Raw genomic sequence first — 15,310 nt, 5'->3', positions numbered from 1 at the left:
AAACCAACTCAATCCTGTTTTTTACACATCTGATCGAACAGAAGAGTAAGAGGAATTTGGCAGCTTTTTGCAGTATTTGGAATGGTGCTACAGAAAGAGCAGCAATATTTTAGGCTACTATACTAGTAGGCCTATGTATGAGTTTTATACAGAGCCTTCGACAGGTGAGTGTGTACACAGTGCAGTGGGAATGCCATTTACATCACGTGAGGTGGGGTGGGGTCTCACAGTTGTAGGCTACCTCTGCTTACCTGTCATATCGAAACCTCAAGGCTATGAAAATTCACCAATAGGTACCACACTGGTTTGAACTAGATCGACATATTTTATTGACAAAATGGAATCGCCTGTGAAGACAGGTTTCCATAGACTGGAGATAAAGAAAACAACATGGGATGTTCCAGAGCAATATATCGCGCTGAAAGCAGTTGGCTCGGGCGCTTACGGGACAGTATGGTGAGTGAAGGGGCTTTGTGAAGGGGCAATTATTGGTAGCTTTCCTGGAATAACTTCTCGCCAAACCAGCATGCATTTTATATACTTTAAAATATAGAACATAAACAGAATAAGGGAATAACTTTACCTAAGCCTATAATTGTTTATTCATTTCTTATTAGTTACATACGCAAAATTCTACAATATTGGATATTGTGTAATATCAGCTTGTTGTTCCATTTTTTTCCCATAACAAAAGACTCAGGACACTGCTAAACAGAGGCACTATTGCCTCAAGGAAATTAGCCAATTGAAGCAGGTCTCGAGATGAGACTAATTTTGCACTCCCAACCTGGAGCGAGCCCCATATTAACACATCTTGAAACCCAGTTTTACCTCTGCCAGATATCGGTAATATAGAATGAACACACAAGCGTCTGAAATGTTATTTGTAGTACTACTTATAACAATTCGTCAAACTGACATGATAGCTACTCAAAGATTCTGTAACCTTTGATCTATACTGACTTGAAGTATCTCTATTGGCATTGAGAGTAACCATTCTATATCCCCCTTGCCTACATTCTGTGACAGAATTCTTCTATCCAACACGAATGTTATTTGACTTTGAACTTGTTTTATTCATTAGTTCTGCTATTGACCAGCAGACTAAGGAGAAGGTGGCCATAAAGAAGCTCTATCGTCCCTTTCAGTCCCTAATCCACGCTCAACGGGCCTACCGTGAACTAAGACTGTTACGCCATATCCAGCATGACAATGTAAGTCCTTATTACCTACTATAATAATGGACATCTGAGATACACTCCCCTGGACAGAGATTCCAGACACTCAAACATGAAAAGCCATCACAATGCAGTAATTGTCATTCATTCTACTTCATCTCAGGATAATTTGTAGTTTTAAACTAATCTGTATGTTGAATATCAGTCACCCAAAGACGTCCAGTTTTATTCCTTTGCCTCCTTCCTATGTTTATTTATGTTTGGTGGAGAGGAATAGCCCCTCTTATGGGCCAGTGTTTTCACTCAACATATTCAAAGAGCACTTGTACTTCCTCAGGCCTACTTGAATTAGTATTACTGCAATGTATATGTTTGTGTGGTCACTTTTTGTGGGAATAAACTCTTCATTACTTTCCTTCTTCCTGTTGTTTTCCTTAAGGTGATCAGCCTCCTCAATGTCTTCACACCTGATTTCTCCCTGGAGAAATTCCAGACGTTGTAAGTGGGGAGCTGTGAACCACATTCCTCTGACAGTTGTCACAGCTTGTTGAGACAGGCTGCTGAGAGTGTATCATGAAGTTTGAATTTGATTGTGCATGTGTGTGTACTTGTTTTCCTACATTATTAGGACCCCAATGTCCTAAAATGTTAACCGAATGTTCTCAATTTGTTCAAATGCTATTTAAAATTTAAGGATTAGGTTTTGGGATTAAGGTCAGGTTCAGGGTTTTTCAGGTTAAGTTTAGGGTTAGGTTAGGGTTAGATTTAGGGTTAGGGGTTAGGGAAAATACGATTTTTAATTGTCAAACATTTTTACACTCCAAAACAAAGCTGTGTGTGTGTGCAGGTTTATTCATGTTTGTTTGTGCTTACTTCGCCTTCGCTCCTTTGTATGTGCTTGTGTATGTGATATAATCTGTTAGCTGAGTTAAAACATATATTTTATGTCTGTGTATGATAGTGTATGATATTACCAGCATTTTTTGTTATGTAATCATTTTATACATTTGTAATGCTTAGTTTGAGGAGGTAGCTTTAGTACATGACGTATTGTATCATTCCCTTTCCCTACTTTATTTCTCTGTCACAGTTACATGGTAACACTGTTTGCATCTGACTTCCCGTCTCTCTCCTCCATGTTACAGTTACATGGTAACACTGTTTGCATCTGACTTCCCATCTCTCTCCTCCATGTCACAGTTACATGGTAACACTGTTTGCATCTGACTTTCCATCTCTCTCCTCCATGTCACAGTTACATGGTAACACTGTTTGCATCTGACTTCCCATCTCTCTCCTCCATGTCACAGTTACATGGTAACACTGTTTGCATCTGACTTCCCATCTCTCTCCTCCATGTTACAGTTACATGGTAATGCCCTTTGTGGCTCAGGACCTCGGTCGCATCATGAAGAGCAGGAGTCTGACCGATCGCATCATCGTTTACCTCTTCTACCAGCTGCTACGTGGCCTGAAGGTGTTCACCACTACTAAGAAATCATTGTATTATATGGGGTGGCAGGTAGCCTAGCTGCCAGAGAGGGTGCCAGCAAATAGATGGTTGCCATTTTGAATCCCCGATCTGTGAGGAAAAGGTTATCCATCTGGAAATGAGTTGGCAACCGAAGGTTTGCTGGTATCAAATCCTAGATGCCTTTGCCTGCCGTTGTGCCCTTTAGCAATGCACTTAAACCACACCAAAACACTGCTCCATAGGCGCCCAGTGTGGCAGACCCCTGCTCTGACCTCTCAACCTGTATATGCGTGTATCTTTCAGAAGGGATGGGATAAAGCAGAAGTCAAATTTTGGTTGGACCTTGATTTTAATCTTAAATCGTAATCTTATATTCACCTGAAGATAATGTTTCTTTACATTTTCCTATCCCTTAGTATATCCATTCTGCAGGGATCATCCATCGGGTTTGTATTAGGTTCTTATGAATATACTTGAAATACATTTCTAAGTACATTTGAGTGGCCAGATCATATAAGATCCTATGTTTTTTTTTTTTTATGTATTCTTCAGGACCTAAAACCTGGTAACCTTGCTGTGAATGAGAACTGTGAATTAAAGGTAATTAAGAATTTGGCAAAATTCTTTAATTATTAATTGTTTAATTATACTGAACCTTTTATTGTAAAACCTTCAGACAGTAAGATAAACATAATGTACTTGATTTAGGAAGATAACACACTGGTGTTTAATGACTACACATTATTGTTTGATTGTTGTGGTTACGTATTAGCCTCTCTTTTTATAAGCTTCAATTGACTTTTCTTTCACATTCCCTCGCTTTCTCTTTCTATCTCAGATCCTGGACTTTGGTCTAGCAAGACATGCAGAGAGTGAGATGACAGGCTATGTGGTGACACGCTGGTACAGGTCACCAGAGGTCATCTTCAACTGGATGCACTATAGCCAATCAGGTGACCTATCACCAACACACAATAAATACCTTTTAATTTATTTGGGCTTCACATTCCATGCACTGCATTTCTGGGGTGATCTTACTTTTGTACTGTTGGTTCAGCTGTAGCTCATGTGTTATTTATTCTGTGTGTGTCTGTCACCCTCTCAGTGGACTTGTGGTCTGCTGGCTGCATCCTGGCTGAGATGATAACAGGCCAGGTTCTTTTCCCAGGCAGTGACAGTATCCTCTCAAGTTTCCTCTTAACACCTGTATAACTCACTAAGTTTACATCAACACAAAAACATATATTCTGTACCCCATTTCTTTGTATATTACTGATGTACGTATCATGTAGTTATCTCATGAATTAGTTATCATTCTGCAGTTGCACAAGGGACAACACCAATCACTGATCAGTGCTCTAAGTATTTTGCTTGTAGTGGTTTCTACTGTCTGCCTTGTGTGTCCCTACACACTCCTTGACCATCCTGTTCAGGCATTGACCAGCTGAAGAAGATCCTCAACGTTACAGGAACACCACCATCCTCCCTGGTGCAGAAGATGCAGAGCAAAGATGTAGGCCTACTGTCATCTCAATCTAATGGCAACTGTTCAGCTCGCAACTATTCAACGTAGCTTGGTGTTGAAATCACAAGTATGCTCACTATGGTGGTAACTTGTAAGAAAAGGGAGATAATGTTGAAAAAATACAGTTGACAGTTGACCATTGTTGTTATTGTCTTGCAGGCTCGCTCATATGTACAGAGTCTCCCTATCCAAAAGAAGAAAAACTTCAAGGAGGTCTTTCCCTCCTTGCATGTAAACGGTGAGTTGGTCTATTATCACTGTGCTAATGTTACGTCCTGCATGGTGGTTATGAATATAGAACAGTTGAGGGCTTGCTTGACTCTGTATTCCCTGCACCACTTCCTGATGCCTTCCTTTCACTGTATAATACTCTCTCTCTCTCTCTCTCCCTCCCTCCCTCCCTCCCTCCCTCCCTCCCTCCCTCCCTCCCTCCCTCCCTCCCTCCCTCCCTCCCTCCCTCCCTCCCTCCCTCCCTCCCTCCCTCCCTCCCTCCCTCCCTCCCTCCCTCCCTCCCTCCCTCCCTCCCTCCCTCCCTCCCCCCCCCAGCGGTGAATCTGCTGGAGAACGTGCTGCTGCTGGACCCAGAGACCAGAATGACGGCTAAAGAGGGCCTCTCACACCCCTACCTGGCTGAGTTCCATGACCCAGAATCTGAACCCGACTCCCCGACATACGACGACTCCTTTGAAAGCCTGGAGCTTGACGTGGGAGAGTGGAGTAGTGAGTATATCTTCTCTATGACTGATTACCTGGTTGCACATGTTGATGGCATTTATCCTGAATTTCTCACGATTCTTGGAGACTTACAGTTAAAGTTCTGCAAAGTGTCCCTTTCAGGATATGAACTTCTAAAATTCTAAATGGTGTGATTCCTGTGATACAATTCTAAAATGCTTTGATTTTTCCTGTTAAGGTCTGATCCACATGGAGATTATGGCTTTCGACCCCAGTAACCCCAGTGCAACTGCATTATAGTGGACAGACGCCACAGAGCACTGGCTCCCCCCAGTTTTTGAACCATGGAGTTTAGCATATGAACTGCATGACAAACTAGAATAACATGTTATCACATGTTATAAAAAGTTTGCGTTTCACAACATGGTCTATGACTTTATGAAATGTCATACTGTATGTCAGAATTTTTATGGATTCCTCATATTTAAAGGGAAGGTCATACACACTTTAAAAAAGGTGCTATCTAGAACCTAAAAGGGTTCTTCAGCTGTCCCCATAGGAGAACCCTTTGAAGAAACCTTTTGTGGTCAGGTTACACTGTAAACCTGGTATCGTTTGATTGGTCAATGGTGGTTGGTCTTGGGTTGAAAGGTTACACCTTCAGATTTTATAAATGGAATTACATGGCTTTGTTCTCTCTCTTATCCTGTTTCCAGCCATGGAGGAAGGTTGTATGATCAATTCTAATTTCCTAGGCTTCTATTCTACTCTGGCCTAGTAAGCATCTCTTTGTACATGCTTTGTCTCGCAAGTTAACCTTAGGATCTATATGCCTAGAATTATGCTTTGTTAATGTCAGTATAACTTTTTTTTTTTTTTTTACAAAGTTATTAAATAATACTTGCTTTGATATTCGCTTCTCATGACCATTCATTGATCTTAGTCTGCTAAATGGATAATACTTGACTGCACATGGTTCAACTGTCGTCTCTTGCATATTGCTAATCATCTTAACGGAGTCGGATAAACATGCGAGGTATTTATAATATGTGACCGACCAGCTCAAATGGGTCTTATGTAACAGAATTTGAAATGGTGTTTTTTACATTGGATAAAAGTAGAGACTCAGAGCTACAAAATGGTATATCATACACTACAGTTGAGGAACAATGGGAAAGTTATTCTGCTTTGAAAGTTGATAAACTTGTAAACTCACTTTTGAGAAAATGGCCTGAATGTTTTGGTACTACTACTGGAGAGCCCTTCTTTGTTCACACCCTCTTAAGCTTTAGCCCCACCCATCTCTTTAAGGGTTGATCCGAGTGCTCTGTACTAACAGCAGTCAAGCACCCAAGCTAACTTGCTAGCTACTTCCAGACACAAATGAGAGAACAGCTCACTGAAAATCACTTGCCCGAGCAGAGCTGCTGTTATATTACCCATAGCGTTGCTGACTGCAACTGTGCTGTCAGATTGTAAATTCCAGAGCGTTCAGAGAGCGCACACTGGATGCTCTGGCTGATGAGTAGGGTTGATTCTAACGTTCTGTTCTCACAACGGTAGTCAAGCACTCAAACTAACTGGCCATGCTGCTGCTCCAGTTTCAACTTCCACCTGACTGTGCTGCTGCTCCAGTTTCAACTGTTCTGCCTTATTATTATTCGACCATGCTGGTCATTTATGAACATTTGAACATCTTGGCCATGTTCTGTTATAATCTCCACCCGGCACAGCCAGAAGAGGACTGGCCACCCCACATAGCCTGGTTCCTCTCTAGGTTTCTTCCTAGGTATTGGCCTTTCTAGGGAGTTTTTCCTAGCCACCGTGCTTCTACACCTGCATTGCTTGCTGTTTGGGGTTTTAGGCTGGGTTTCTGTACAGCACTTTGAGATATCAGCTGATGTACGAAGGGCTATATAAATAAATTTGATTTGATTTGATTTGATTTGGCTAACATTGGCTAGCTTGCTAACTACTTCCAGACACAAATGAGAAAACGCCCTACTCTAACCATTTTACTCACCCTAGCAGAAATGGTTAGGCTATTTTCATGTTATCCAGAGCGTTGGTGACTGTAACTGTGCTGCTGGCAACAATTTAATTACGCTTTTTGCCACGTTTACTGACACCGGCCATATTCATTGGGTGTTGAGCGTTCGTAAATTCATCAGTTATTCTGCGCTCTGGCACACTCAGATGAGTCTTTTGTTAATAATCTTAAGGATCCACCCCAATTATTGCCTAAAATGACATTCCCAAATCTAACTGCCTGTAGCTGGCCACTAGATTATATTTTACCAGATCTAATATGTTATATTCTCCTACATTCATTTCACATTTCCACAAACTTCAAAGTTTTTCCTTTCAAATGGTTTCAAGAATATGCATATCCTAGATTCAGGTCCTGAGCTCAGGCAGTTAGATTGGGGTATGTCATTTTAGGCAAAAATTGAAAAAGAGGGGTGGATCCTTAAGAGGTTTTAAGAACAAATTCTTATTTACAAATACGGCCTACCCCGGCCAAACCCGAAAGACGCTGGGCCAATTGTGCGCCGCCCTATGGGACTCCCAATCACAGCCAAATGTGATACAGCCTGGAATCAAACCAGGGACTGTAGTGACGCCTCTTGCATTGAGATGCAGTGCCTTAGACCACTGCGCCACTCGGGAGCCCTGTAATGACAAACCTGTCCCTTACTGAGTCTGTAAAATCAACATGTTTCAAGCAGACCACCATACTCCCTGTGCCCCAAGAACGCCAAGGTAACCTTCGTAAATGACTACCGACCTGTAGCACTCAAGTCTGTCGTCATGAAGTGCTTTGAAAAGCTGGTCATGGCTCACATCAATACCATTATCCCAGAAACCCTAGACCCACACCAATTTGCAATACCACCCCAACAGATCCACAGACTCCAACACCATCACTAAGTTCGCCGTGGTAGGCCTGATCACCGTGGTAGGCCTGATCATCGACAACGATGAGACAGCCTATAGGGAGGAGGTCAGAGACCTAGCAGTGTGGTGCCAGGACAACAACCTCTCCCTCAACAGGATCAAGACAAAGGAGATGATTATGAACTACAGAATAAGGAGGACCGAACATGCCCCCATTCTCATCGAAAGGGCTGTAGGAGCAGGTTGAGAGCTTCAAGTTCCTTGGTGTCCACATCACCAACAAACTATCATGGTCCAAACACACCAAGGTCAGTCTGGAAGAAGGCACAACAACGCCTATTCCCCCTCAGGAGACGGAAAAGACTTGTCATGGGTCCTCAGATACTCAAAAAGTTCAAAGTTCTACGGCTTCACCATCAAGATCATCCTGACTGGTTGCATCACTGCCTGTTATGGCAACTGCTTGGCCTCCAACCGCAAGACACTACAGAAGCTAATGCGTATGGCCCAGTACATCACTGGGGCCAAGCTTCCTGCCATCCAGGATTCAGGATGCTACCGGAGCGCCAAGTCTATGGCCAAAAGGCTCCTTAACAGCTTTTACCCCCAAGACATAAGACTCCTGAACAGCTACTCAAATGGCTACCCAGACTTATTGCCCCCCCCCCCCCCCCCCCCCCTCTTTTACGCTGCTGCTACTCTCTGGTTATTATCTATGCATAGTCACTTCAATAGCTCTACCTACATGTACATATTACCTGAATTACTCGACTAACCTGTGCCCCCCGCACATTGACTCTGTACTGGTACCCCCTCTATTTAGCCACTGTTATTTTACTGCTGCTCTTTAATTATCTGTTACTTAACACGTATTTGTAAGCTAGCATTTCACTAAAAGGTTGTATTCGACGCATGTGACAAATACAATTCAGATTTGATTTGTAGTGTTCTATATTAAACTCTAGTATTCTATAGTAAAATATATTATTGTTTCATGTGGGTAAAATGAAAGATTATGTTAGATACCTGTTAGAACACCTGATTATGTTAGAACACCTGTTCAGTATGATATTATGACTGTATGCTGCCCTCTATTCTCACTAGAGGGCAGCATAAGCCGAGGGATTCGTTTTTGTGAATGGGTTAGATAGGTCAAGATGTCACTTCACTTGTGGTACGGTAGACATATGCATATCTTACATTTAGTTAAAGTTGTCTGCCTGTAGCCTACCTGTCAAAATTGAAGCAGATATAAGTATTTCTATTATATATTGGTATTGTTACCCTGTAAGCAGTTTATGGACAAGGTATGATAGCATGAAGCACGGAAATGCTAATACAGGTACCATTGACTTGCATTGGATTTCTGACACAAATGCTAAAAAGGCAGCATTTGAAACAACTCCCAGGTAAACAAAACCAAAGTATAGCATACCTTGTCCATAGACTGCTTACAGGGTAAGGGGAAAATATATAATTTTGTAATTTGGGTGAACTATCCCTTTAATAATTTGGCGTTTATCTATAGTTTATAGTGATGATAGATCCCTTTACGTTGTGTCAGAGGCCTTAACGGTTATATATTATCTGGGTATGCACCATGTAACATCTTTTATCCATGGGCATTAAATAAATACAAGGTGTTGAGTCATAAGGATTACGTTTTTGCGTTTACTTGCCAAAGTGGATTAAACTGTCAAGAAGGCATTTTACAGTGTTTGAGTTCATTTAAATTAACTCTTTAAGAACATTTATACTGTTGTTGCTTTAAGTAATCCTATAAGCCCTGTCAGTAAAGTCATTGTTTCTCCTTCTTCTGATGGATACTCAACTGACAATTTGAATACTGTTGTTGCTTTAAGTAATCCTATCAGCCCTGTCAATAACGTCATTGTGTCTCATTCTTCTGAATGATACTCATCTGACCCCGAATCTAGAGCTATTTTCTACCCAATTGTCTGACCGTCTATGTAAATAGATTTTTTTTTAAATATTTTTTTTATTAACTAGGCAAGTCAGTTAAGAACAAATTCTTATTTACAAGGAAGACCTACCGGGAAACAGTGGGTTACCTGCCTTGTTCAGGGGTACAACGACAGATTTGACCTTGTCAGCCCGGGGATTCAATCCAGCAGCCTTTTGGTTACTGGCCCAATACTCTAACCACTAGGCTACCTGCCACCCCTATATACAGTCAGAAGAAAATGTTTCAACAAGTATTTTATAAAACTCAGATTTATTCAGGATGTTTAGTTGATGACACATGATCAATTACATTCAATAAATCTGGGTGTACCAGTCATCCCTTTTTGATCAGAATGAAAAGAAAAACAGAACCAAACACTGTTTTGCAAACCTCAGTGGAGAACCCATTGTCCCTAGGAAAGGGAGAATTAAGAGTTAACGCTAGATTGTTTACCCCTGAGAAAGGGGGTGCCACTTTAGTATAGCTTCTTAAGTTGATCTTGCATTCACCATAATGCACAGCAATATGGGGGCAGTGGAACACAGGGGGTAGGGGCATGTTGTACTGTCAGTTGTCTCAACATTTAGTGAACAACATGGCACCTGCCTTGCCGGCTCATTTGGAGACTGCCGCTATGTTGTGTGCGATGAGAAACTAGTGTTGCCTTATGAAGATGCACTGTCACAGCACCGCCAACCAATGTTGTGTCACCATGACAGGCACCATCCAGCAAGTTAAAGACAGCTGACTGAAGAGGGAGCAGACGTAATTCTCTGCTTCCGGTTCTTACTATCACTGCCTCTATCTTTAAGGGCTATGTTCTGAATCTGTGAGGGACAGGATGCTGAAGAGGTAGCAGGACTAAAAACACTGGAAACATTGGGATAAAAAAAGATCTGTCAGCATTCAAAGTGCATCCTCTGATATCATCCACTATTTCCTACCAGCCAGTAGCTATGGGGAATATGCAGCTAAGGAGGGGTCAGATTTAACAGCCCATCCTGAGTTATAGTGTAGATCAGTGGACGCTCTGTGCCTGCATGTGACAGGAGGAGTTTGTAGCTTGTTTTGGTTGTGGAGGGAGAGGAGAGGGGGAGGTGGGGACAGACATACAGACTCCTGTGTTTAGAAACGTCTGGATGTGGAGGTCATGGAGGAGCGGGACATGGACACGCCGCCACCACCACCGCTGCTCATGCCATAGCCACCGCCGCCACCGCCGCTGCTCATGCCATAGCCACCGCCGCCACCACCGCCGCTCATGCCAAAGCCACCGCCGCCACCACCGCTTCTCATGGACATGCCACTGCCGCCGCCATATCCGAAGCCACCGCCTCCTCCGCCTCCTCCGCCGCCTCCGCCGCCTCCGCCCATGCCGAATCCACCACCTCCGCCTGGGAGAGAAAGATGGTCGGAGAAAAGTCAATACTTGGGCTGATGATGGTGATAATCAGACCTACAAGTATTATTTTATTTTTCTTGTCCAACTTAATTTAAATGCATATGTATGAAGTTCTTACCGCCACCACCGCTGCTGCCGGAGGTTATGTGGATGGTTGCCGTTCCCCCTCCAGAGGTAATTCTTTGTAAAGATTTATAGATTAGTTGACATAATCTCTAAGCATGTACTATAGTGAAAGAGCTGACTGCATCTACAAGATTTTCCATTTCTTGTGCCTTTACATTTCCTAGCCATGCATTTGTCTCGTGTTGTTTCACAATGTCTATATTTGATCCTGTGCTCACCTGTCCTCCTCTCCTTCCAGCAGTTTCCTGTAGGTTGCGATCTCAATGTCCAGGGCCAGCTTGACGTTCATCAGCTCCTGGTATTCACGCACTTGCCGAGCCATGTCCTGCTTGGCTCTCTGTAAGGCATCCTCTAGGTCTCTGATGCGGAGCTTGGCGTCCTTCACTGCCATCTCCCCGCGCTCCTCAGCCTCGGCGATCTGGCCTTCAAGGGTAGAACGCTACCAGGTAAAGAAAAGACAAGATCAGAAGTAAGATTGATGTTTTCACTTAATTGAATGTTAGTGTTGTGCCAGACCTGATGCTATTTTGAATTGACCGTCATTTGCCAGCATACTGTACATACCTGTCCTTTGACGTTTTCGATCTCGTTTTGGAGACGGCTGATCATGCGGTTCAGCTCGGCAATCTCTGACTTGGTGTTGCGCAGATCATCCCCATGTTGTCCTGCAGAGGACTGCATCTCCTCAAACTGAAGGATGAGAGGATTGGCACAGTCATTAGTCAGTCTGAAGCCTATTATGTGTTATATTTTACTGCACCTCTCATTTATAGGAAATCCATAGAAATATACTTAAGTCTCCTCATACCTTCTGCTTGTACCATGACTCGGCCTCGGCTCTGCTGCGGTTGGCGATGTCCTCATACTGGGCGCGCACTTCAGCCACAATGGAGTCCATGTCCAGATTACGGCTGTTGTCCATCTCCACCACCACTGAGGTGTCCTTAATCTGTCCCTGCAGCTCACTCAGCTCCTGGAGAGAGATGAGAGAGAAGGACATCAGGAAAGCCATAATGTCAATGATTTTTTTGTTCATATCACAGCGCTTCGAAAACTAAGCTTTTTGTGGTTTGACATGGCCCTCACCGCTTCATAGATGGCCCTGAGGAAGTTGATCTCATCCTGAAGGGCATCGACCTTGGCCTCCAACTCAACCTTGTTCATGTAGGCACCATCAACATCCTTCTTGAGGAGGACAAACTCGTTCTCCACTGCGGCACGCTTGTTGATTTCATCTTCATATCTGGAAAAACAGATTACCAATGGTTACATGGGCCAGCATGTAGGACAGTTAGAACATCCATACAATGTCTTGTGTAAAACTTACTTGTTCTTGAAGTCCTCCACCAGACCCTGCATGTTTGTCAGCTCTCCTTCCATCTTGACCTTCTCTCCTCCCAGGCCGTCGAGCTGTCTGCGCAGGTTGGCAATGTAGGCCTCAAACATGGCATCAATGTTGGAGCGGGTGGTGGTCTGGTCCTGCAGGAGGCTCCACTTAGTCTCCAGCATCTTGTTCTGCTGTTCCAGGAAGCGTACCTGTGTGTAGAGAGAGAAATATAATAGTTACAACCAGGTCATATGTACTGCTAGAACCAGGTTGGCACACATCTTCCATTACGTTGAGAATTTAACTTGGGTTATGTCATATTATGTCATATCCAGTTGTATCATGTGGTGTTGCCTTGGCAACAGCTCCCTGGCAAGGTTTACTTGTGGATGTATGTAGTGGTTCAAGATTAGACTTACATTCACTGAGGTAATGAAAACGGTCTGCTGGAAGTTTTTATTGGGACTTTCTCAGACAGAAATGGCATTCTCCCATACCTCTGTAAAAAAGGAGTGACTTGCACACACAGCCCTCCATAGCCTATTGTACTGAGCTGAGTCATTCCCTAAGGGCTGGGGCAGACATGAAGAGATCTATCCACTTTATATCTCGCTCTCAGAAGATACCTTCCATGTGAGGTACATGGGTGAGGCTGCACATCCCTGAAGCGGGAGGGAGATGTCTAAGCCTGCCACGCCTTAGCCCCCCTTATTCTAAGTAATAGCAAGTCCCAGCAGATATGGCTGGGTTTCCCTGCCTTAGCCTGAGGTGGAATCGCCTCTTAGTGAATGAACTTACCTGCTGCCATGCACTGTAATTATAAGGCATTCTGCAGAATTTGAGAATGACCTGCATTTAATGATTTGTGACTGTAACAGCAGCGAAATTAAGGGTTAATTGTTGTATTTTAACTTGCACAAGGTAAATACAATTGTTTTGCAGAAGAAGGCAAATGAGGTAATTGAATTGAATCTGTCCATTCATTCAAAATAAATGCAGGTGTGGTTAGAGTCTATGAAAAGCTGACTGTGCAGTTTCACTAACAGGGTGTGTTTCTAACTCTCCCTTGAGGAAATGTCTGATTTTCACTATTGTCTATCGTGCTGTTGTCTGAAAGATGAAAGTGTTTAGGAAGAACCTTTTAATTTAACACAACTCCTTGCTGTTTCAGACATATGGATAAAGTATATTATTAGCCGTATCAGCTTCAACTTTGTGCAGGTGTGTGTCTGTGTCTCTGCACGTTGTGAGGGAGAGATGGGAAAGAGGATAAACTCTCAGGTGCACCATCAGAGACATAGCATTCTATTGAAAGCCAGTGAGTCCCTTCCTGCTGCCATGGGAATGGGGCTATTATAACCCGATCCCTTCCCTCATGGTCATAAGATCCGCTTGGGCTATGGTTTCCAAACTCACTCCCACTCCCATACTCACAGAGCCAGGGCAATTACGGCCAAAGAAAACTACTCAACTGTCAGTTCCGATGCAACTGGCTGCACATTAGGACTTTGACCACCTGTGATAAGGTGATATGCCCCTGTTAATACATTCAGGCTGAGGATGCAGTCACTATATCATTCTGTGTATTTGTTTTCAGAGCCAGTTCTAACTGGATCCTATACGGCCCGGTTTTCCCGGGGGCTGTGTTATCAGTGGCTGTGAAATATTTCATGAGCCCTACAGTAGCACACAAGAGACACAGCCTTGCAACTATTCAAGTGTGCTATTTGCAGCCAGTACCATAAAACAACATCCCGGCCATAAACTGCTATTGCAAAGTGTCCTTTTCCAGATACTTTGCAGTATCCCTTTGCAGTATCTCATTTGCAGCATATCTGTACCCTGTTTATGCTGGCATATGGTAGATGAGGAGCAATGCAACATATTTTAATTTACTTGGACAGGCCCATAGACATGGCATACTTTATATGTTTAACATCCTCTTAAATTGAAGGGCTTTAAGAGAATAAAGGTGTACTGACCTTGTCGATGAAGGAGGCAAAGCGGTTGTTGAGGCCCTTGATCTGATCTTTTTCATTGGTGCGGACGGTCTGGATGTTGGGGTCGATCTCCAGGTTGAGGGGGGCAAGCAGGCTTGAGTTGACTGTGACAGCTGTGATGGGGGGGAAGCCACCTCCGCCGCCACCACCACCCATGCCGAAGCCTGCACCTCCACCGAAGCCTCCACCACCGCCACCCAGGCCAAAGCCTCCACCGCCGCCACCAAGGCCGAAGCCTCCACCGCCGCCACCCATACCAAAGCCTCCACCGCCGCCGCCGCCGCCGCCGCCCATGCCTCCACCACTGCTCATATAGCTGAAGCTGGAGCCTCCTCCACTTCCACCACCGCCCATGCCGAAGCTGCCCCCACCACCGCCTCCGGAGCGTCTAACTGATGAGCTGCTCATACGGCTGGAGCCCATAGGGGCTGCTGAGGAGGAGAAGCTTGAGAAGCTCTTCCTCACAGTGCCGCCGCCACCGCCACCGGAGCTGAATCCTCCGCCAGAGCTGAAGCCTCCGCTCATGCTGCCACTGGTCCTGTAACTCATGGTTGCAGCTTTTCTGATCCTCTGATGGGAGTAAAAGAAAAGGAGAGAGAGAGAGACAGAGAGGGTTGGTGAAGCAGGTGCGCTTACTAAGAGGAAGGTCAAGCCCCTCTGAGTGACTCCTCTCTGGTGGCAGATGGCTTATATCTACCTGTCTGGTACAGGGCTCCTCCCCAGCATCGGCCTGCCTCCT

General features: G+C 44.0%; 2 protein-coding genes across 2 annotated transcripts; one reads left to right on the top strand and one right to left on the bottom strand.

The window, feature by feature from the left end:
• Nucleotides 1-204: 204 nt before the first annotated feature.
• Nucleotides 205-5,894, top strand: LOC109869370 (mitogen-activated protein kinase 12). Its single transcript, XM_020459457.2, has 12 exons — nt 205-456; nt 1,085-1,214; nt 1,618-1,676; nt 2,544-2,655; nt 3,069-3,098; nt 3,205-3,252; nt 3,491-3,605; nt 3,758-3,829; nt 4,086-4,165; nt 4,337-4,415; nt 4,724-4,897; nt 5,091-5,894. The coding sequence occupies exons 1-12, from the start codon at nt 338-340 to the stop codon at nt 5,150-5,152; spliced, it is 1,080 nt and encodes a 359-aa protein (XP_020315046.1). The 5' UTR covers nt 205-337; the 3' UTR covers nt 5,153-5,894.
• Nucleotides 5,895-9,967: 4,073 nt separating this feature from the next.
• krt5 (keratin 5) lies at nt 9,968-15,249 on the bottom strand. The gene is made up of 8 exons (XM_020459693.2): nt 14,554-15,249; nt 12,572-12,780; nt 12,331-12,487; nt 12,053-12,217; nt 11,809-11,934; nt 11,463-11,683; nt 11,237-11,298; nt 9,968-11,110 (listed from the first exon to the last, which is right to left on the bottom strand). The coding sequence occupies exons 1-8, from the start codon at nt 15,118-15,120 to the stop codon at nt 10,842-10,844; spliced, it is 1,776 nt and encodes a 591-aa protein (XP_020315282.1). The 5' UTR covers nt 15,121-15,249; the 3' UTR covers nt 9,968-10,841.
• Between the last annotated feature and the right edge of the window lie 61 nt (nt 15,250-15,310).

The sequence above is a fragment of the Oncorhynchus kisutch genome, linkage group LG24 (genome assembly GCF_002021735.2).
Source record: "Oncorhynchus kisutch isolate 150728-3 linkage group LG24, Okis_V2, whole genome shotgun sequence".
NCBI classification, from domain to species: domain Eukaryota; kingdom Metazoa; phylum Chordata; class Actinopteri; order Salmoniformes; family Salmonidae; genus Oncorhynchus; species Oncorhynchus kisutch.
Note: the sequence above shows the minus strand (reverse complement) of the source record. Positions and strands in the feature narration are given on the sequence as shown.